The following is a 24,048-nucleotide window of genomic DNA, read 5'->3' on the forward strand; positions in this document are numbered from 1 at the left end:
GGGACCCGACCAGTCCAAAGCCCTTTGGACCGGGTTGGATGGGCAGGTCTGGTTATGCGGATTCCTGCTCAGCCCTACCAAAATACAAAACCAAAATATTCCAGATTTTACAAAAGTAGGGTGAGATATTTCTCATCCAAGAAATAATGCAATTAGAAAGAGTAAAGAAACAAATAGAAAGAAAAACTCAGTGCCATTTATAAATAAATTACATACAGAGATTATAACAAGTAGAGGTCAATACAATTAATCGCATCACCACCTGGATGTGAATGCCCAAAAGGGTTCTACACCTTTGATGCCATATCAAAACATCTGCTATTAGTCAGGAGTGGGAGACCAGGAAAGGAGATATATTAGCATATCATGTGGTTTCACCAACCACCACCCCCACCCCCACTTCCTCCCGACCATCCATTCCCAGCTTGGGACTGAGAAGAACTTCTCTTAGGTGCAGTTCCCCAACCGGAACCCCCATTATCAGTACCAGCGTCATTTGTACCTGCATCCCCCCACCCAGCATTTTCATTGCCACTAGCTCCACCACCCCAACTATTACCGCCGCCACTGCCACTGGCACTGCCACTGCCACCCCAACCACCTGGGAAAGCCTCCCTGCCTGGTGAGTTTTGAACTTTAGCACCAGGAAAACTGCCCCAACCATCTTCTCCATCCTTGGTAGTTGAATCCCATTTGGGGGCATCATAACCAGAATCTTGCCTCTCATTGCCGGAACTATTTCCTCTGCTGCTGTTATACGAACCTCGACCACGTCCGCGCCCACCATATGGCCTAGGCAATCCACTTGGATGTCCATCTCGGCCACCTCCATTTCTATAATCATTTCGGCCTGTCAAATGAAACATCGAAGTCATGAATTATATAGGAACATGAGTTGTAGGCCTAAAATCTTTCTCAGAAAGTAAGACATGGAAAGGTCATAAAGGAGATTTTTCCATTCCAATGATTGAAACTATTGCTTTAATTCCAGCTCATAAAAAAGGCATGCAAAAGGTTTGTTTTGAAAGAGAATCAAAATTTATCGATAACCTTGTGACTAAAATGAGTACATTTGGAAGACAATGATTAGTAAAAAATTTAGAACTATTTTTTGAGGACTTAAGATCAGATTTTATTAAGTGGGAATTATGATCAAGCCTATTAGAGGCTTTGTCCTAGTCAACTTGTTTTGAAAGAGAATCAAAATTTATTGATAACATTATGAATAAAATAAGTATGTTTGGAAGACAATGATTACTAAAAAATTCAAAACAATTTTCCAAGGACTTAAGATCAGATTTTATTAAGTGATCATTATCATGATCAAGCCTGTAAGAGGTTTTGTCCTAGTCAATTTTCCTACCAAACGAGGATGGGGAGAAAAACACATCGAAAATACACGTTCATGCAAAGATGAATGTTTATCACCTTGCCATTCATTATTGTAAAAGAACGAAAAAAGAAGAGCAGCTCAAGTCCAACGAAAACGACAGGACTTTTAAGATCAAAGTGTAGGTTATGATATTTGCTAAACATTTGGCAAGTTTATCTTAGTAGAGCCAGATATGTCCAAAAATACAGTTCAGGAAGTTCAATACTTTACTATTTAGTTGCATATGTCAAAGAAAAAATTAAGAATGAAATTTAATTATAAAAACCAAAATTAAGAGGTTATCAGTATTACAAAAAATCATTGGGATAAAACACATACAAGTTGCAAACTGAAATCCCAAAATAAACAAACTTATATAAAAGGTTTGCATACACTAGCATTGTAAAATGGACAAAAACAAAAAATAGAAAACAAAAAGAGGAATGGACCATAACAGAACACGGTAATACAAGTGTTGATGCATAAGATATACAACTATACGCAATTGATATTTCAGAAGAATTTACCTGTTCTTGAACCAGGTGTAGAAGATCGATCCCTGTCATAAGATTGACCCCTCCAATTATCCTCATCCGTTGAACCACCCCAGCCACTACCCCCAGATGCCCCTGAAGAGCCCCCAGTTGCAGGGCTTCGCATTGGCACCCTAGCAGCGATCGATCTGAGAGATTGTGCTGACTGAGGATCATCAATATGTCTCTGGAAGTATGCTACAAGCCGATCAATGTCCTCAAACATCCTTTTCCGGAATTTAAATCCCTTTGGATATAAACCAATATACTCATGGTGTGGATTTGTACTCCTTACATAGGTCAGGATGAAGGTGCCCGGATGCTCATGTGAGATGCCAAAACAATAAACTATCCTTGTAGGATTTTCTGATTTCTCAATCCTTAGGAGTTCATCAACTTCTGCTTTTGTGCCCTTCCTGAACTTTCGATAACTTAGCATTGCTTTCAAGTGAGACACCAAGGGATCAACATATCTATCCATCACCTACAGTTTTTTTTTTTAGTTAGTAATTAGCAACTTCAGGAAGGTAAAAAACAACATTTACACACAATGTAAACAGCAAAATCGATTTTCACTATGTTTATGCCAAGATTAAATCCAAAAAGTGACATCAAGAGGCCCAAAATCATATATATTATATATTATTATTTTTCTCCAAAATCATATATGCTAATTCAAATGGCTATTTGTCTACAAATTTGTACACTAAATCCTTATGCTGCTGTGATGTGAAGAGCAACACTCCACAACGGATGTCTTTCTTACTAAAATTAGACTAATATCTACTCATTTAGCAATGAGAGCTCACAACCTTTGGAAACATAAAAAGGGATTCCATCTTTCCCTCAATAATTATAACTATATGATATAAGTGCCATTAGTTCTACTCATTCAAGATGGAAGGTATTCCACATATAAGCTGATTTGGTAAGTAATGTCAATCATATCCAGCTCACTTTGGTTGCAAAAGCTCCCAAGTTCAATTCTCAGAAGGCCCCATTAATCAATATCGATATTGTAAAGATTACATATAAAATATCAAGTTCAATTCAGAACTTAGAGCAGTTCACCACTGTCATCAATATGTAACTTCAATAAACAACAACCAATCAGAAAACACCCCTCTAGAGAAAAATACTAACCTCATCCAAATCCTCAAAAGTGTCCTCCCCAATTTTCAATGACTTCCCAATACGAAGTAAGCTTGTGATGTCCTTGTGCTCCTTTCCACCTTCAACTATGTCCTTTTGAGCATAAACTCCATCATAAACTTTGAGAGTTAGAGTTAGATGAGAAGGTCCATGGCGACTGGGACTGATGATACTTTCGCCAGGATCCTTGTCAGACAAGAACTGTAAGATCCAATCAACATAAAAATGTATTATAATCTTGCAAACATATTAAAGCAACTATAATACAAAACATAATACTAAACCCTATCGTGGTGCCTTCCAGAAATGATATGCTATGACTTAAATCCTATAATTCAAGTAGAACAATTACGAAGAATCTCAATTTATTCACATCTGAAAAGCAAGTTAATTTTTAAATCTAATTAATCATTTACGAAAATATATCTATTAAGAGGGGGGGAAGAGGGGGTGAGATACAATTTTGTCCCTGAATTCTGGTCTATATTTGACAGCAATGGATGAAAAGTGGTCAAGGCCAAGGTTACAGGTACAAGGCATCAAGCCCTACTAGGTGTATGCATGCATAACTTACTAATTAGAAAATTTTAGAAACATATTATATGCTGAAATTACAAATATATCCTATTTTTTATAAGTACAAATATATCCTAAAACTTATAAAGGCAGAATACTCCAACTAGATTCCTTTTAAAAGTATAAATGATCCTTCTGACTAACAAGATTCATAATTCCAATAAATATTAAGCACAAATTATTAATACACATGCTATTAAATGTTTTAGTTGACAACATACCTCCTTTGCTTCATCTAAGGTAATATTCTGGAAGCGGGGATGAACAATCATCCTTGGCTTAAAATGCTTCTTTGCAAGCTCCTTTTCTTTGCGAGCTTTGTCTTGCTCACTTTGTAGCCTGCTTCGGTCTTCATGGTAGTATGGATCGGCGTTTCTGACATACTGAAGTCGGTTACTTCGCATCTCACTCTCTTTAGAAACTAGGAAGACCTGGTACCTATTCTTTTGAATTGACTTAATCTTGCAAGTGAGAATGTCACCTTCATGTAGCCTGTCAGACAACTCAGCCTCCCTCCAGTCATCTGAATAGTCCTCTTTCATGAGCATCCCAGTCAAACCAGATTCAAGCACACAAATTGCTTTTTGACCTTGCACCCTACGGACAGTGGCTTGCACAATTCTTCCCTCAGCAAGGGTCTCCTCAGTTTCACCTGAAATCATATAGAATTCATCATCTTGACTAGGCTCTTCATATTGCTTACGCCAATCCTGAAATCCCTGCATCAGTTCCCTTTTTATGTCATAAAAAGTTTCCCTTTTATTCGCACGGTTCTTGCCATTAGCATATTCATCAACATCAAGGCTTCTCAAAATACTAGGTCGATCTCTAACATGCTCTATTGCCATCTCCAGTGCATCATCATCATCATTTGTATCACCTCTTATGTCCTCATCATAAACGTCTTTGGCCAACTCTTGTGCAAGATTATAAGATTCTGGATGTATTCTTGTATCATCTAGCAAATCAATGAACTGGCTGCTGCTAGCAGCCAATCCACTCCGCCGGACACGCAAGAAACCAACCGAATTGACAAACACCTTTTTACCAAGTCCATGCACCGTGACAAAGTCCTTTCGAGTAAATATTGCCCCAGCTCTTACCAAGGACCTCTGCAGAGATGCTGCCTTCCTAGGACCAAGCCCGGAAATGAACTGTAGAGGAGCAAACAACCATTCATGACTGATAGCCAAATTAATGTCAACACCCACTTGGTTTGTTACGTCTACCAAAACCTGTTCAATCATTCCATATTTCTCATCTGGGTTTAAAAAGTTCTCTAGGGAACTAAGTTTCCATGATAAGATCTCCCTTCCCGGTCCACATAGCGTCGCAATCATTGCCAAAGGATTTTGCAAATATCGCCCGAGAGCGACAGCCCGTTTAACAATGCCTAACAATACAAGAGAACAAAATTAATAAAAGAAGTCCAGAAAGCATTAAAAATAAGAAAGGTAATGAAGTATGTACCTGATTGCGAAGGTAGCTGGTCAGATGAAATCCGAGAGTTCTCATAAAGGCGAGGTAGACTCTCATCCCCATATACAATGCTTAACCCATCCATCTCATGCCCAACATCTCTGGGATTTTCCTCCACCATCTTGAAAATAATCTGATAAACACACGGTAAACTAAAATAAGACCACCTCCAACAAATGAGAAATTAAGAACATGAACTGCGCAGAACTGTTCAACACAAAAAGAGAATCTTGAACTATCATGTAGTAATTTATCATTGATTCGACACAAAAGTATTTAAGAGATTTATAAACTGCAGCATAACAGATTAGCAAAAATAAGAAATAAAAGGAAAAAAAAATTGCACTGTCTCAAAACCATTCTTGGAGCCTCTTTTTAGGCTTCAATGAGTACCTCAATCCACAAACACATCCCACAAAATCCTCAACATCAAAGCCCAAATTTAAAATACAAAAATGATATCTAGTACCTCAAATAAGAAAAAAGAAAAAGAATAAACTCTAAATAATTTTGGCTATAGTCCCCGCAGATAAAGTATCATGTAGTAATGGAACTCAAATCAATGGAAAAATGAACGATATTTCTATGACATCTAGGACTGTCCATCAACCCATCAGACCCAACCCACCCGTCTGACCCGAGAACCCACAGGTGGATCCGAAGGGTCGAGTGCAGGTCTGTTAATTTTAAAAATCGGTTTTGTGGGTTGGTTCCAGGTCCCTTGAATTCTAACCCATATAAACCAACCCGACCGCCCAAAATTTTAAAAAGAAAAATCTTTGACCCAGGTTTCTCATTTACGCTAAAGTCTGAACACGCATTACACGCCTCCTCATCCCCTTTCTCAAAAACAAAAACATGCCTCAAGGCCTTCAACCATTATTAGTTTCAGAAAAATTTCTCTCTCTAATCTCTCTCTCAAATCCCTAACCCTAACCTCATTACTGCTGCCATCGTCCTTCACCGAGTTGGGTTCTACTACCGTCCCTAACCCTAGCCTCCTTACTGCAGCCCCTAACCCTAGCCTCCTCACTGCTGCGGTCACCGAGTTTGGTTTATTGCCACCGTCACTAACTCAAAGTTCAACTTGGAACTCCACATATTGATGAATCCCTCCTCTGATGTACTTGAAATCTCCTCTAATCTTGTGCAGTCTGTGGGTTAGTAAAAACAATGTTTTGTTTTTTTTTTTTTTTTTTTAAATTGTACTGATCTTGTGGATGATCTTGTGGATGTGGTGCTGGTGGGGGAAGGAATGGTGGTGGTGATGTGGGTTTAGTCTTTTTCGTTTCAGTCTAAAGATCTGGCGTTTTTGTTATTTGGGTCTTTTTTGTTTTAATCTATGGATATGGTGTTTTTGTTATTTGGGTTTTGATTTCTTTGTTGTTTGGGTTCTGATTTCTATCTTGTTGGGATTCAAACCCAAAATCACCCGTCAGTTTAGACCTGCTCAACCGATGACCCGCACCACCAGGTTCAACCCGAACATTCCGTCGGCCGCAAGTCCCTTTTCCATTCACCCAATTCGATCGGATTGGTTGTAGGTCAACCACAAGCCCGATCCAACCCGACCCATGGACATCCCTAACGACATCCCAAAGGGGCAAAATATAAAAATAAAGACATGGAAATACATGCTTAAAATCTTACGTTTACATCCACTACTAAAAATAAAATAATGAAATGAAAAGAAACAAAAAATTAATTCTTAGGCATAGAGCCATTTTAAGAGGACAAGCAGCTTACTGTTATCATACTGATATACCATACATTAAATGATTTCAAAAGCATCTTTCTGCCCAAAAGAAGTGAATTCCTAGAGTGTTCTACACACACCCCCCCCCCCCCCCCAAAAAAAAAAAAAAAAAAAAAAAGAACAAACAAACAAGAGTTTGCTACATAATTCAAGAATAAACACACAAGTTTTATTATATGTATTACACTGTTAACTGAAGGTTTGACACCTATTACTCATCAATATCAACCAAGTCAAATTATAATAAGCCAGTCAACAATTATGTGTCATGGATTTTCATTTCAAGAACAGTAGCAAACTAAATCAACAGAACCAACAAGTGTCATTCTCAATCCATTCCCTAGTAAAAATTGATGCAATTCAAGCTCTATTTGGATAGCTTATTTTTGCCAGTTTATTTTACTATTCAATTTATTTTTGCAACTATTCATGGGCCTCACTGCACTTTTTAGTACTATTCATGGGTCCCACTATATTATGCCAGCTAACTTTTACCTTAATCTACAATACTTTCAACAAAAAATTTTCAGTTTCAATGAAATAAGCAGATCCCAAACAGACCTTCAATCTATTCACTTCTAAGAACCATTAGAAAATAAAAAATATATCCAAACATGAAAAAATAAAAGATAACAAATAGAGTTCTAGTAAAAGAAAATGAAACATTATTGGAGAACCATACATTACACATCATAAGTTGTAAAACAGATTAGCTTTTTTAAATAATATTTAGTAATGAAAAAAATTAAACATCACTACTTCAAAACATTAGGTTTCAGATCTTTTAGAATTAAATACGATTAAAAAGAAATATTGTTAAAACCTACTACAAGCCACAACCTTACCCTCCAACCATTCTTATGGGGGGAAAAGGTGCTGTATAAGGGGAAACACCATTACAATTATCTATTTTAAAAGATAAAATAAAATTCGGATAGCACTAGTTTCGTAAGAAGCGAAGACACGACGACAAATGCACATAGCATCACACTTCCTTGCATAGTTTAATAAAAATGTTAATGACAATATAATAAGAAATACCTGAAAACCATGAGATCCATAAATTACTGAAACTAAACAAAGCGCTAAAGTTCAGGATCTCAAGAACAATAACCACAATTCCAAACAATAAAAATTCAATGACTACCATGGAAAGATAAATAATGTTCACCTCATATATATCCTCCTTCAATCGGGTACAAGAGAGATTTACAGCTCCTAAAACAACAACATGTGGTTGGTGATCTGTCATGAACTTCAATACACGTTCTTGATCATTTTTCTTACGTTGTTGGTCATTCACATTTTGGGACCGCAAAGTGAGGGACCCAGTGTAAAGCACATCCAGCACCTCACCTGATGAATCTAACATTACAAAGGTAGTAGCTGGCTTTCCAGGGCCCCAACAACAAGCCATGACCCTTGGTGCAGCTTCTTCATCTGAGTTAATATCAGTTTCCTTCCGTTGATATGGGCCCACGGAAACTTTGTTCCACAAAACATTCCCATACTCCATAAGTAACCAGTTTTTCGCTCTACTGGTCAACAAAGATCTTGCTTCTTTCTCCATGGAGGGCATAAGAAACCCAAAAAGTGCATCCTGCAATATTAATTTCCTCTGCTCATTCCATAGTTGAGCAGATTTACTAACACCATCACTAAGATAATACTCATTAAATTCATTTATTAACTTCTCCAGATCCCTTTCTGGCATCTTAACCGTAACCTGAAGAAGCCTTTCCTCTTCAGCCTTCTGAATGAGGAGCCATTGTGCATCATCAAATGCACTAAGAGGCTTCTCGCGCAACCACTTCACCCCTGCAAACTGATGGAAAGAATCTATTGCCAAATTCCCATCAGGTGTTGGACAAGTTGATACCACAGCATGATCCATAAAGTTGCTACGGACATGTTTCCTAACACATGGCTCACAACTTATCTCCACAGCTGCCTGGAATAAGTCACAGACAATTGCAGTCAAACTTAGAACATAACCGTTTGATCAAAGCATTGAACTGAAAAACAGTTGCACTGATGCCTATGTAGTACAAAAACTAGCATACCATGTGCCTAGCTCCTTTAAGCACAGCTTGAGGTGTCTCAAACATTGCACATGTAAAGTTAGAAGCCATCTCCTCAGGTGTTTCCTTAGGATCCTCCAACTCATCATTTCTCTGCAAACCAACAACATAAGAACATTAAGCCTTTGTTCAACAGAATAAAAATTGCAAGGCAAAAGTAACCTACCATCTTTTCTAATGATAGCTGCAATCCAAATTGCTCAGAGCTGTAACCAAACTTGTTTGCAACCTCCCATAGACCAGCTTTACTGCAAATACTGTATAGTGATTTCCTCTTGGGCCTCTTGTATTGTCCCTCATCCACTCCCACTTCACCCGAAGGGAAATGTAAGTTAAACTTGGAGTCAACATCATCAACCTCCCTTTCTGATCCTGCTGCCTTGAGTGACTTCATAATTGAGTCAAAGAGTTGCTGATTTAAATTGAGTCTTGTTACATCATATACACGCCGAGATTCTTCCTCAAATCTCTTATTGTAGTATGACTGAAGCGCACTCTTTCGCTTCTGAAGCAGCAGCCACTTTCTATCCAAGTCTTGAATTGCCCAAAGTACCTTCATATATGCAAATATCAGTTATTCACTTATTACTCTTGCTCTTAACAAGCATAATTTTCTTTTTTTTAATTTGAGTAAATATTTCATCAATTAACATGCCAGATCATCCTATGAATAAAAAATTCACCTTGTGCCACTTTAGAGTAGGTGTCTTCTCATTCTTATCCTGATTTTCATCATCATCTTCCGGCTGTTCAGGATCTTTCAGGAGACTTAGGCACTCCTCCTTTCGATACATAGCAATAAAGGGGATCTGAAGGCATGAAGAAAACGCCAAAATACTAAGATAGAGATCAAATCAAAAAAAGCGTGGCTTCCAATGTAGATTAATGAATACTAACATCTAGTTTTTGCACATGCAGTAGGTCCAAAAATCTCATGATATCATCTTTCTTAATAGACAGATCCCCCCCTTCCTTAACAGTCCCCATGCCTCTCTTGCCAAACAAAGGTACCGTACCACTTTGGAGTTGATTATATATCCAAGCAGTCTCTTCAACTATACTATCATCCAATGGAGGAGAACCAGTGCTCTCCTCAGATATCTGAAAAGGAAAATTATTATATACATGTTATCTCACATATATGAAATAAAGATATATCTCAAAAGGCCTGTCAAACCTGCATTCTTTCTGGGATGTCAAGCTCCTTAATCTGGTCATCCTTCTCTGTCATATACTTCTCAGAAAGAACAATTGGTTCAAATTCATCTTCCAGCCTCCTTTCCCTCCATTCAGTAGAATCTAAACCTTGCTTACGGAGCTGCAGGAGTTCATCAACATCACCGAATATTTCATGAGCTTCCTGCAAAGCTGATGAGGAAACTCCAGGCGCCCTCCTATTCCCTCCTTTCTTTGGCCGCCTCCCTCCCCTACAATTGAGCCACTTAGTTCAATTAGTTTCTTGGTAAAACAACAGAATACCTCAGTATTGAAGAAACACACACAGAACATACTTGGGAGGAGCTCCGTGCTCATCTTCTTCGTCCACAATAAAGTCAGCCATTTCATCCTCCTCACCAATGTCTCCATCCTCTTCATCTTCTGCTTGTTCCTCCTCTTCAGCAATGTCCTCAAGCGGAGCACCTACTAAATCACAGAATATTGTCAGTCAACAGTCAACAGGCACCTAAACCAACAAATTTTATAAGACAATACCTTCATCATCACCAAATAAACTACGCTTAAGCTTCTCCTCTGCAGTTCTCCCACCTTTTCCACTTCCAAACATCTCCTCCTCATCAGATAATCCAGAGGACTCCTCAGAAACCCCCTGAGCTTTTTTCAGCCGCTTAAACTTTTTGCTCTGCTGATAAAGATTCAAGATAAAACATCTACCATATGAACCATTATACTTTACACGTACACAGCTCTACAAAAATTTATAATAACATCAAGAGGATGAAATTAAAAGATATCAAGAATGTTCAAAACCTTCCAACGGGGAATGGTTATATTGTTGTCCTCCAAGAGCTCATAGTCATCTTCATCAAGTGTATAATTCTCTCTAAAAAGTGGAAATAGAAGTTGTTAGAATCAACAACTTACCTACAGTCCGGGTTTTAATAGAATAACTAAAGAAATGGAAAAAAAGATTTGCTATCTAACACAATTTCAAATTTGAAAGGGGAAAAAGGGAAAAATATATATCAACTAGCCATAAAATTTAATTGTTAGAACAAAAAGATGACAATCATTTGTTTAAATCAGAATCAATTAAAAAAACACAGGTATTTATCTCTTCTTTTTTCTTACTATTTTCTCATCAACAACCCATTCCATTTCTTTTTTCTTTTTTTAAATGAATGAACTTTATATAAATAACAGCCAGTGGAAAGAAAATCTACTTTTTCTTCCGTTTCTTCTTCCTCTGCCTCTCCTCATCACTGTCTGCCCTCTCTTCTTCATCTTGCTCCTCTTCATCAACATCATCCACTATAAATCCATCCTTCTCATATTCATCCTGCCCTTCTTCTGCACAAAGAAATTAAAAAACCAAAAATAAAAATAAAATTATTCAGTCTCCCCCACAAAATGCACCAAGATACTTCCAACAGAAGGTAACTGCATACATCAGAACAAACAGCTAAAAGTCCAAATAAAAATCCAAATTACATTGAATTGCACAACTATCACAAGAGTGGTACGGAGCCACTACGAAGAAGTTCCCAGGGTTAGGAAGGAAACTTCAAGCTCATATTGGTCACAGGTTGAGAACGGGAATTGAACTCTATGAGATCAAATCTCCCGTTGCTCCTCGGTAGTTTAGTGGTAGAGCAGTCGGCTGTTAACTGACCGGTCGTAGGTTCAAATCCTACTTGGGGAGATTTGATTCATTCCGAATTAAAGAATAAACATCTCGCTGAGTGCCACGTGGTAAATTATATAAAATTGACCATGACCGTACCAATCAGAACATAATTTTGATGGGAAAAATTAGCATGTATATAATTGATTCATATACAAACGAAACAATCGTCAATTCTTCAGAATCTCAATTAACAATAACATAAAATTTCATGTCAATTGAAGTTCACAGACTACAAAAAATTGCTAAAAATGATTAAAACCAATACCAAAACAGTGGTCAACCACTAGAATTCAGATGGAAATAATTCCAAGATGAACATATATTATTTGAGAAAAACAGATTTCAGAAATCAGTTTTTCCTACAAAAATTCTTCGGAAACCATACTAAGTGTTATCACTTTGGACAAATATAAGACTCAGATTCTTATGTCTTATCAATCAATGTTGCTTCGTGAAAAAAATTAATAATCAAATAATTAAAAATCCACAACTCAATTACAATTTCTCACCAACCAAACACAATTAAATCCAAGCCCAGCCTCTAAACTCGCACTCCGAAATTTCCCATCAACCAAACAGACCCCATCAAAGGGGAAAAGAAACTTCTTACTCAACATGCAAACAAACAAAACCCTAAATCGAAAGACTTTGACTTTGAAACCCTAGTCCACACCAATCAATCGCATTAAACCCCCAAACCCAAAACCAAACAATTTAAAAAATAAATAAAGCGAAACCCTAGAAACCGTACCATCTTCTTCGTCCTCTTCATCCTCATCGCGACCACCTCCACGACGATCAACGTGTTCCCTCTCGTCCTCGTCCTCGACCTCGACCTCATCTGTTTTTCAAATCCAACAGCGATCAATGTGAGAAACCCAGAAAAATCTAGGGCTTAAATTTGTCCAAAATCAAAATAAATAGAGAGAGACAAAGTAAATTTGGGTCTTCGAGGGCTTACCTTCTTCATCAGAGACTACGTTTTTGCCCATTGTTGGAGAAGAAAATTAGGGCAAAGAAGACGAAAAGAGTCTGAGCTCGTAGAAATGTGTGTGAAAGATAGAATCTGAGAAAAGACTGCGAGTTTTTGTTAGAGTAATGGGGGACGATAGAAATTTATATAGAAATGTGAATTTGTATAAGCAAGAGCGAGACAACAAATAGTGGCGGTTCGAGTGTGTGAAAAAACATAGGGGAAAAAACACTTTCTGGTCCTTATATCTTGAGTCTGTCCCTCATGTAAAAAACTAATCCATTTGGTCCTATAGTTTTTGAAGGTATTACCATTTTAATCCCTGCCTCGTCTAGTGACCAAAAAAAAAAACTAGCTTATGCTGAATGGAGTTAGCTCAATTAGTGAAAAAAAAAAAAAAAAAATTGTCATTAAACAACATACTTTTTTTTTTTTTTTAAACTCATTAAACAACATACTTAGGGTACTTATATAAAAAAAATTCACATAAAGAACTCTTAGAGCACTAGTATTAGGGGTGAGGGTAAACACTCCCCAATTACTATTTTATAACTTAAGACAACAAAAACTCACTCCATCCGGGTTTATATACTTAAAAAAATTTGCAACTTATGAATAATAAGGTTGCATATATACAACCTTACTATTCATAGGTTGTAAAAAAAAATATATATATATATATATATTTATATATAATCTAGTGGTTGCATGTGAAGAGAAAAAGATAGTGGGAGGAAAGAGAGAGAGAATAATATTTATTTTATTTTATTAGGTAGTTTATATTATTTTATTAGATTGTATGTAAAAATAAAAATTAGGATGTAAGGTAAGTTGTAAAATAAGTTGGTAAAATAGTGTTGAGGTCAGAAAAATCATAACACCAAGGCCCAAAGAAATAACGCAATGGGCCAACCCCATGACAAGTAATCATAAAATGGATGAATTTACCACAAAGAAAAAAGGATGGTAAGCCCAAAAGATTTGAAGCCCAAAATCCACGAAAGGAAAAGCTTAGTCTGCCAAGATCAGGGGATCGAGGCGAGCCCAATAGGAGGGCCAGGATCCCTAGAAGCTGCCAAAGGCTCAGGATCCCTGGGATGCGCAGCACAGCTGAGGTAGGATTGAGATAGCTCAAAGGAAGTACCAAAAAAGCACAAGGAACGAAGGATAAACATGTCTTTCTCAAGCACCCAGTGATACAGTAAGGAGTCAGAAGGCATGAAGTAACCATTCGTGAACAAAAGGGGCGGTACTTTAGGGAACGCAGAATGAAGAACTATAAGGGGAAGTAGCTGGAAAAACCTTTAACCCAGCAGGAAAGGATTCTGACCACTTGGGAAAAATGACAAAAAAAGGGACAACCAAAAGCTGAAAAGGTAAGGAGCCAAAAGGCTAAGGTTAGCTACCTAAGGGCACCTCGGAATGAAAAGTCAACAAGGGACTTTCAGGGAAACAACACCAAAAGGAGAAAACTATGAGAAATAAGGAAAGGGCCAGCCCTCTGAGTAACTGGCACAGCACAAGCTCTGGCACCTATAGGAGCAAAAGAGAGAAATTAGTGGTATCCCGGAACCCTACCGTGACACTATAAAAGGGGAAGGCAACCAGCATTGAAAGGACAATTGGGCAGTAGTGAACCATAACAGAATCATTGAGAAAACTCTGTCAAAACTTAAAGAAAGTAATAAAAAAAGAGAAATACTCTCCGGTATCCCAGTACAGCCACTGTAGAACATACTCAGATTCAAAGAGATTCAAATTTTGCAAGTCTTAGAAGCTTGAATAGCCATCTAAGTTTGTGATTTTTTAGCTTATTTGGACCTTGTAACACGTCTTAGTGAGCACATTGTAATCCATAATTAAGAAAATAATCAAATATTTCATATTGGCTTGAAGATCCCTAACAGTCATTGTGTATTTTTTCCTTGTTACATTGTTTTCCTTTTGCTGTTATTCTTGCTATTCAATATATATATTCTTGCTTGCTAGTGTATACGTATTGTAGGATCCTTGCCCTGTGCACCACTTGGTTTGTAAACAGCCCATTTAGCTACGATGAACCAAGCCCAATCCACCAAACCACAAGTATTTGGCCCAGGATCCTTGGCTTGGGAGCTACGAAAAAGGCACCCACACAAATAGATATAGTAGTGTTTGAGAATGCATAATAGGTTTTTTTTTTCCATGCCCGGATGCTAGTGCTCTTAAAAGTTAAAACATTTGATGGGGAAGTAGAAAATTAGTCCAACTCTAGTTCGTCCAAAGGCATCGTCTAGAGCCAATAGAGCAAGTTGGACCAAGAATCACCCCAGAAGAAGGAAAAATGTTCATGGACGATAATATTACTCTTGATCAGTGAAGTCTCCCATGGACGATAAACTCGTCCATGAAGGTCGTCCATGGACGATCATCAGATGTCCAGGGACAACCAAATTGTCATACACTAGACGAACGAATATGCAACACTTAGAAAACTTTCGACTCTCTGTAGCGGTTACTAAACCCGTAGCTACCGCCATGAATCCCTCAAATGAGTTAACTTCCGTTAGCAATTACAACTTTAGTAGCCATTGAGGAAGTTAACTCCGGACTCATTGGCTTCCACAAATCTTGGGGAGGTTATTGGACAAATAACCGTCCCTAGGATCTCTATATAAAGGACCAGTCTGAACCCAAGAGATGTAAGAACATTCTGAGACTTGACTCCCAAAAAGTTGGAACTTCATTCCTATGAGACTAACTTTGCAATCGGAGGGGGTTTGGCCGGTCTTCTCCGGTCCCCTTTTTGACAGCGTTTGCTTTTTGTAGGCCTTCCACCTTTCAGTAGCCCACCAAAGCCAGAGCATCCACCTTACTGATTCGAAGCGATATCAGTTGGCGCCGTCTGTGGGAAGAGAGATTGTTTTACAGCTTTCTTTTCCATGACAAAAGGTTAGGATGGTTAGGACCAAATCGAGGGCTACTAGCCCAGGCCATCAGGGAAGCAGAGGCGCTTCAAGCGATCCCCAACGCGATCGCCAATCTGCACTAGTCATGCAGATATCATCTATTCAGCATGTGCAATCTATGGCGGCTGCAATGGCGGAGTTGACTCGCCAAAACCAAGAGTTAAGAATGGAGATCAATCAGAGAAGACAGACACGTGAGGAATGTGAAGGAGGAGGACAAACACAAGGTCATGGTGATAGAGAAAATACTGAGATTGAAAGTCAATTAAGAGGCATCACTTCACGAACGGTACCACACTTGAAAAAAGAGATGGACCAAATGAAGAAAGTCATGGAGAAAATAAAAGAGAACATGAGGAGGACGAATCCTATAGAAGATTTGGTCCATAGAACTAACTCTCCCTTTATGGCTTCCATCAACGGTCATCCTCTACTATTAAAGTTCAAACTGCCTTCTCTGGATTCGTATGATGGAACGCGTGACCCATTTGATCACATTGCTACTTTCAAGACAACGATGCACCTTCAAGGGGTCCCTGATGAAATCATGTGTAGAGCCTTCCCTACCACCCTTAAAGGCCCGGCACGAGTTTGGTTCAGCAAAATACCCCAAAGTTCTGTAGGTTCTTTCGAAGAGTTGAGCAAATTTTTTGTTAACAATTTCATTGGGGGACAAAGACACAAGCGTTCTTCGTCTAGCTTGTTGACCATAGAGCAAGGGGAGAATGAGAGCCTGCAGTCATTTATCACTCGCTTCAACAGAGAAGCCCTTAGTATGGACAAGGTAGACAACAAGCTTCTATTGGCAGCCTTTCATAATGGGATTAATTCTGATCTATTTATCCACGAGCTATATGAGAAGGAGCCTTAAACCATGGTTGAACTCGTCCATTCGACTCAGAACTTTATGAATGCAGAAGATGCGATCATAGCCAAGAAGAGGAAAAGAGCTGAAAGGATGGAAGCGCACCCAGCACGCCACTCAGAACAAGGCCCTCGTCCAAAGAAGGGACGGACGGAAAATAAGAAGGAACGAGATAACAGGAAGACGGGTCATTTGGGAAGAAGTCAGAACTACATGCCCCTGAACGCTCCACTTGATTAGGTGCTCATGCAAATCAAAGACGACCCTTCTCTAAAATGGCCAGAGAAGATGAAAGGAGATCCCAATAAGCGCAATAAGAGTAAATATTGTCGCTTCCATAGGGACCATGGGCATGACACGGATGAATGTTATGACCTGAAGTAGCAAATTGAGAATCTTATTAGACAAGGAAAGCTAAGGCACTTCGTTAGAAGGGATCATAAAGATGAGAAGTTGAAAGGAAAAATGGAGGAATTGTCCCGGCCCCCACTAGGAGAGATAAGGATTATCATTGGAGAAAACTCGACGGGGCAATCTTCCAAGTCGAAGAAGACGTATCCGAAAATGGTGCAAAACGTCCAACTCTCTGGACGATCACCAAGGACGAGATCAATGGACGAGCCGGCCATTTCCTTCACCGACGAAGATGCTGAGAGGATCCATCACCCGCATGACGATGAAATTGTCATTACTCTGCTTATTGCAGATTATACAACCAGGAGAGTGTTAGTTGACAATGGAAGCTCAACAGATATATTGTACTACCCTGCCTTCCAACAGATGAGGCTTGGGCGGGATCAACTTCGTCCAGTATGCTCACCATTGATAGGGTTCGGAGGAATGAAGGTGCAGCCCGTAGGCACCATTACATTACCAGTAGTGGTAGGGTCATAACCGCAGCAGATAACTAGGGAAGTCAATTTCCTCATGGTGGATTATTCGTCCTCATACAATGCCATTATTGGAAGACCAACTCTGAACAGTTGGAAGGCGATAACATCTACCTACCATCAGTCAAATTCCCTACGGAGTACGGGATAGGGCAAGCGCAAGGAGATCAGTTGGTAGCTAGAGAATGCTATTTAGCCATGATGGCTTTGGACGAGCAGGTGCAGACAATGAGTATCGAGGAAAGAAGGGTCGTTGCAGAGCCCACAGAAGTACTGGAAGATGTTCTTTTACAAGAAGATGATCCCGAGAAATTCACTAGAATTGGAACAGGTATGAAGAAGAATGCAAGAAAAGACCTCATCTAGTTCCTGAGAAAGAGTATCGATGTTTTTGCATGGAGTCATGACGACATGCCGGGAATCGATCCAAGTGTAATCACTCATCGATTGAATATGTACCCCTTTTTCAAGCCTGTTCGTCAAAAGAAGAGGGTGTTCGCTTCTGAGCAGGATAAGGCAATCAAGGAAGAGGTTCAGAAACTGACCATGGCACAGTTTATTAAGGAAGTCTATTACCCGGATTGATTAGCCAATGTGGTGATGGTGAAGGAAGCAAATAGCAAGTGGAGAATGTGCGTAGATTTCACTGACTTGAACAAGGCTTGTCCCAAGGATAGTTATCATTTGCCACGCATTGATCAATTGGTGGACTCTATGGCTGGCCATCAGTTGTTGAGCTTCATGGATACATTCTCAGGATATAATCAGATAAAGATGGACGAATTTGATCAGGAAAAGACCTCCATTACCAGCCAAGGCTTGTTTTGCTATAAAGTGATGCCCTTTGGTTTAAAGAACGCAGGGGCAACTTATCAAAGGTTGGTTAATCACATGTTTCGTCCACAAATAGGACGGAATGTAGAGGTCTATGTCGACGACATGCTTGTGAAGAGCATAGACGAGGGAAGCCATTTGGACGATCTACAGGAAACCTTTGAAACACTTAGGCGATATAAGATGAAATTGAACCCAAGTAAGTGTGCATTCGAAGTATTGTCGGGAAAGTTTCTGGGGTTCATGGTTTCGCAAAGAGGAATCGAAGCAAATCCAAACAAGATCCAAGCCATATTGGACATGGAACCACCAAAGAATATCAAGGAAGTCCAATCCCTCACTGGACGAGTTGCTGCTTTGAACAGGTTTGTTTCGAAAGCCACAGACAAATGTTTACCTTTCTTCAAAGTCCTCAGGAAGGCATTCGAATGGACGGACGAATGTCAAAAGGCCTTCCAAGACTTGAAGGACTATCTCACTACAACTCCATTATTAAGTCCATCCGTGCAAGGAGAAGAACTGTACCTGTACTTAGCGGTGTCTCCATATGCCGTAAGTTCAACTCTAATCAAAGAGGAAGGGAAAGTACAAAAACTCGTGTACTACACTAGCCGAGCACTCAGAGGAGAGGGAAGGTACCCACTTATAGAGATGTTGGCTTTTGCATTGATAACAGCTTCTAGAAAGTTAAGACATTACTTCCAAGTTCAAGTCATCAATGTCATGACGGACCATCCGCTCAAGAAGGCAATGAACAAGCTGGAAGCTACAGGACGACTGATTCAATGGGCGATGGAACTTAGTGAATTCGACATTTGGTACCAACCGAGAAATGTAATAAAGGCTCAAGCCCTAGCAGATTTCATTGCAGAGTTCACTCCGAGTTACGAGGATCTTGGGGAAAGAGAGTACAATAAAAAATGGGTCGTCCATGTAGATGGATCGTCTACATTGCATGCTAGAGGAATAGGAGTTGTTTTGCAATCACCAGAAGGAGACAAATTAAAGTACAAGACTCGTTTGCAATACCAAACTACTAATAATGAAGTGGAGTATGAAGCCCTTTTAAAGAGGTTGGAGTTGGCTAAGTCTGTAGAAGCAGACTCAATACTTGTCTTGGGAGACTCTCAGTTGGTCATAGGCCAAGTAAATGGGATATGTAAAGCCAAGAAAGACAGAATGAAGAAATATCTAAAGAAGGTAGTGCGCCTTGTGAAGAAATTCAAAAAAGCTGATTTCATTCAAATCCCAAGGGAAGAGAATGTGGAAGCAGATATTCTGGCAAAGGAAGTGTCTGCGAATGAAGCAATGGACGAGTTGGATGCAGTACAATACATGCCTAGTATAGACCTTCCAGAGATGCTGCAGATAAAGGGTGATGAAAATTGGATGACCCCAATAGTGTCATACTTGAAGGACGGAAGGCTTCCAGAAGAGAAGGACGAAGCTAGGAAGCTCAGGGTCAAATCAGCCAGGTACATACTTGTGGACGAAGTGTTATACAAAAGAGGTTTTTCCCAGCCTCTCCTAAGGTGTTTGGCTCCGGACGAGGCAAACTACATGTTGAGGGAGGTTCATGAAGAAGCATGTGGTAACCATTCAGGAGCCAGATCACTTGTCCATAAAGTCATCCGTAGCGGATTCTATTGGCCAACCATCCAAGCTGATGTTAAGGCATATGTTAAGGTATGTGATCAATGTCAGCGCTTCAGCAACATTCCTAGACAGCCAGCAGAGTATCTCACGCCAATGATGGCCCCTTGGCCTTTCGCACAATGGGGACTGGACATTTTGGGGTCCTTTCCAACTGGAACTCGGCAAATGAAATTTTTGGTGGTAGGAATAGATTACTTCACAAAATGGGTGGAAGCCGAATCCTTAGCAAAAATTATACAACAAAATGTCAAGAACTTTGTCTGGAAGAATATTGTATACAGATTCGGGGTACCTAGGGTACTAGTGTCTGACAATGGACGACAGTTTGACAACACACCTTTTAGGGAATTTTGTGAACAGCTTGGAATAAAAAACAATTACTCCTCACCCTCCCACCCACAGGCCAATGGCCAGGTAGAAGTAGCAAACCGATCATTGTTGAAGATCATCAAAACTCGGCTCGAAGGGGCAAAGGGAGTATGGCCGGATGAGTTACTAGGTGTTTTGTGGGCTTACAGAACAATAGTGAGAACTCCAACAGGGGAAACTCCTTTTAAACTAGCCTATAGAAGTGAGGTAGTTATACCAGCAGAAGTACATATGACGAGCCACAGGGTGAGGAAGTGTCAAGCTGAAGAAAATGAAGAACAGCTCCGTCTTAACCTTGACCTTATGGATGAAGTCAGGATGGATGTAGAACAGAGAACAGCGAGGTACAAAAATCTTATGGCAAGACAATATGATGCCATGGTGAAGCCCGAGCGCTTCAACATCGGGGATCTCGTCCTGAAGAGGGTCACCTTGGCAACAAGAAACCCGGCCTACGGGAAACTGAGGCCAAATTGGGAAGGACCTTATAGGGTTATCAACTACAAGAGGCAAAGATCCTACTATTTGGAAGTTTTGGATGGACGGAAGCTAGAACACCATTGGAATGTTGAGCACTTAAGGAAATACCATCAATAAGTGCTGACTCTTAACGAAAGTGGCCATGGACGAGATACCTGGACGAGCGGAAGTATCTCATGTTTGTTTACTACTACTATATGTTTTAAGTATTTCAATAATCCCCTAGAAAGTACATTAGTGTTTTCACTTTTGTGCTATTCATGGACGAGTTGGTTTGTATTTTTAATTCCCTAAGGCACTAGCTCACGAGCATGTGTCATGCCTGTGGACGAATGTTTACATAAGTTTGGATTTTCAGATATATATATATGATGTATTTTCAAGTATATTGTGTGGGAATCCTTTATTTTTGTATATTCATTCAAAATGATCCACAACAAAGCAAACAAGCATGGACGAATGAAATCCTTGGACGCAAGGATGTATTGTCCATAAGCTTTCCTCAAAAGGAAAAATGAAACAAGGTACATCCGTCTAAAGCTTAAGACGAGATGAAACCTGAGTTAAAATGAAACAAGGTACATCCGTCCAAAGCTTAAGACGAGATGTAACCCGAGTTAAAGTTAAAATAGAACAAGGTATATCCGTCTAAAGCTCAAGACGAGATGAAATCCAAGAAATGGCCATCCAAAACATGGACGAACAAAGATTGTGCAAAAGCACAAGCCCATAAATAAATCTAACCAGCGTAACAATCCATTGCATGGACGAAAATTTGCTGGGAAGTCTTATCAAGGACGAAAATATGGTCGTCCCTAAATTTGAATAATGACTAAAAGCTAACCAAAAAGGAAGTCATTCATAGACAAACTGTACATAAGCTAAAAGGATTCAATTTGCTCTATTTTGGTGATGTAATAAGAAATTCACCCCTATACTCAAGATGAGGCAAACTGAATTCCTGGGTGGACGAACCACACAGCCACAAAAATGATATGAATAATGAAAATAAAATTTCATACATAAAGCTGGAAATGTATGTATTCAAACACAATGGAAGGTGAAAATAGAAGATATTCATTTGTTCATGGAATTTAAAGAAGGGTGGACGACCCACGTCCAAAAAAACCCTTAAGTTGTGAAAATAAAACTAATTGTATATAAGACTCGTCCATAATCTTGGATGAGACAATTATACTTGTATGAATTTGAATAAAAGAAGTAAAGAACAAAGTCCAAAATAACGGGCACTTCCAGATAAAAGTAAAGTAAATTTTCTAAGGAAAATGCAATCACTTGGGCAAGCTAGTCTTGGGGTCGTCCTGGGTCACTTCAGTGTTAACATCGTCCATTATGTTGACGTCCTCAGAACTCGTCTGCAACAAGGAACTTTCAGTAGCGAGGGGAAGCTTAAAAGAATTGAAGTCCAAGTTAGGATATGTCTCCTTAGCATCAACACGAAAGTCCTCATAGCCAGCTGCGTAGTGGCTGTCTAGACGATTCTTGTACTCGTCAGACTTCTTAAAGGCTGCTATGGCTTCTTCACGTGCTTTCTCTAAGGACGAGGCAAACTCAGAGACCTGTCCTTCGAGATGGACGATACGGGTATCCTTCTCTAAGTTATCAGCTTTAAGCTCTTCCACCTTGTTCTTCAGCTTCGTCTCACTTCCTTGTAGACGATTAAAATCCTCGGTCAACCTAAGGACCTCCCCCTTTTTTAGCAGAACTTCATTGTTCAACTCCTTAGCTTTGTCCTTAGCCGTCTTAGCCTCTGTAGCAAGCTCCTTAGCTTGGCAGGTTGCTGTATAAAATTTTGACATAGCCTGCATATGGACGAAAGGGAGTTAGACATCCTATTCAAATTAAGATTTTTTTTTAAAAAAAATTTACACACAAGGACGAGGGAAAGACTTACCTTAAAAAGGTCATGGATGCCAGAACGTTCAAACTCCTTCAGTGACATGTTGTAGCATTCATTAACTTCACGCTCAACGACGATTCCTTTGAACGTCCTCCATGCGTAACCCTTGTCCAGAACCAGATTGGAAGGACGATCAGAGGGCTCCGACGAACTAGGCTTGCGAGAAGCTTTGGGTGGAGGGGGAGGATCAGTCTGGATGGGATGGATTGTTTGGACGGGCTCCACATCCACCAGAGGGTCGTCCAAGTTTATTGTCGGAGGTGTAAACTTGGGGACCTTGGGAAGGGAAGTCTTACTAGGCTTTTGCTTCTTAGGGCCTCGATGACTTAGAAGGTCGTCCAGGTCCACGGCACTGGATATCGACTTAGACTTCCTCTTCCTAGCCTGGACGGAACTCACTTGGACAGTTGGGGGTGCAACAACATCCTCGTCCTCACTAGTCACTGTTTTTTCTTTGTTTTCCCCCATTGTAGTTATCCTTGTGATGAGGAAAATCAATTAAAAAAAAAAAGAGAAATGAAATGAAATAAAGTGGACAATACTTACTTCGACGGGTAGTCTCCTCGTGACTAAGGTTCTCTACAGTAGGCACTGGGCCAAGTCCCCAAGCTGCTAGACGACTGAGAGTTACCAAATCGTGGAAAGTTCTCCCAGGGAAGGTACAAACCACGTCTATCCGGTCCAAGTAAAATTTATCCAAACGTGAACAAACAATAGTTACATCACCAAGAGAAAGAGTTAGACGATTGAAAGATAGGAAAAATGTAAGGAGAAATGAAATAAAATGGAAAGAAAACATACCCTCATGACGAAGACAACCTAGAAGGCTGGTAAAAGGTGGGAATGGGGGATTACCCACATCAGTTGGGTCCCCAGCCTAATTTCCAGAAATAACAAAAATTTCTTTTTTCCAAAGCCGGTCATACGAGCTACGGCCCTTAATTAAACTGTAATAAGAGCCCCTAGACGAGAACTGGTAAAAACCAGCAGATTTCTTTATCTCCGAGGGCTTATAACAGTAAAGGAACTCGTCCACCGTAATTGGACGGTTCCCTTCCAGTGCCTCACGCCATAGCACTTGCATGGCGACTATCGTCCTCCAACCATTGGGGTTGAGCTGGTTAGGTCCAATACCCAACCTTTGAAAGAAGTCTCTGCAAAAGGAATTTAGAGGAAACCTAAGGCCAGCTAAAAGGTAAGAAGTGTATACCCCTAAACTAGAGGAAGGAGAACAACACCATTCTCTAGCCTTAGGTAGACGAGGGTTAAGCTCTTTAGGAATTTGGTATCTATCTAC

The 24,048-nt window shown here is 39.6% G+C and overlaps 1 protein-coding gene and 1 non-coding gene across 6 annotated transcripts in view; one reads left to right on the forward strand and one right to left on the reverse strand.

Moving 5' to 3' along the window:
• Window positions 1–174: 174 nt before the first annotated feature.
• LOC126693252 (transcription elongation factor SPT6 homolog) overlaps window positions 175–24,048 on the reverse strand; it is a 55,012-nt gene continuing 31,138 nt past the window's right edge. The window contains exons 1-17 of one of the 5 annotated variants that reach the window (XM_050389167.1): window positions 12,777–13,011; window positions 12,567–12,656; window positions 11,352–11,478; window positions 10,939–11,011; window positions 10,663–10,810; window positions 10,461–10,593; window positions 10,127–10,376; window positions 9,847–10,050; window positions 9,633–9,758; window positions 9,116–9,502; window positions 8,932–9,042; window positions 8,040–8,819; window positions 5,104–5,245; window positions 3,855–5,026; window positions 3,049–3,258; window positions 1,900–2,389; window positions 175–850 (exon numbers count right to left, since the gene is read on the reverse strand). In XM_050389167.1, the coding sequence (XP_050245124.1) occupies window positions 375–850; window positions 1,900–2,389; window positions 3,049–3,258; window positions 3,855–5,026; window positions 5,104–5,245; window positions 8,040–8,819; window positions 8,932–9,042; window positions 9,116–9,502; window positions 9,633–9,758; window positions 9,847–10,050; window positions 10,127–10,376; window positions 10,461–10,593; window positions 10,663–10,810; window positions 10,939–11,011; window positions 11,352–11,478; window positions 12,567–12,656; window positions 12,777–12,807 (4,950 nt within the window). In that variant the 5' untranslated portion in view covers window positions 12,808–13,011 and the 3' untranslated portion in view covers window positions 175–374. Of the gene's footprint in view, window positions 851–1,899; window positions 2,390–3,048; window positions 3,259–3,854; window positions 5,027–5,103; window positions 5,246–8,039; window positions 8,820–8,931; window positions 9,043–9,115; window positions 9,503–9,632; window positions 9,759–9,846; window positions 10,051–10,126; window positions 10,377–10,460; window positions 10,594–10,662; window positions 10,814–10,938; window positions 11,012–11,351; window positions 11,479–12,566; window positions 12,657–12,776; window positions 13,012–24,048 lie in introns of those variants that run through there. The other 4 variants (XM_050389166.1, XM_050389164.1, XM_050389168.1 and 1 more) reach the window with 4 other exon arrangements.
• On the forward strand, window positions 11,759–11,830 carry TRNAN-GUU (transfer RNA asparagine (anticodon GUU)). The gene has a single exon. It is a non-coding gene; the product is annotated as a tRNA-Asn (tRNA).

Source organism: Quercus robur, chromosome 7 (genome assembly GCF_932294415.1).
Source record: "Quercus robur chromosome 7, dhQueRobu3.1, whole genome shotgun sequence".
NCBI lineage: Eukaryota > Viridiplantae > Streptophyta > Magnoliopsida > Fagales > Fagaceae > Quercus > Quercus robur.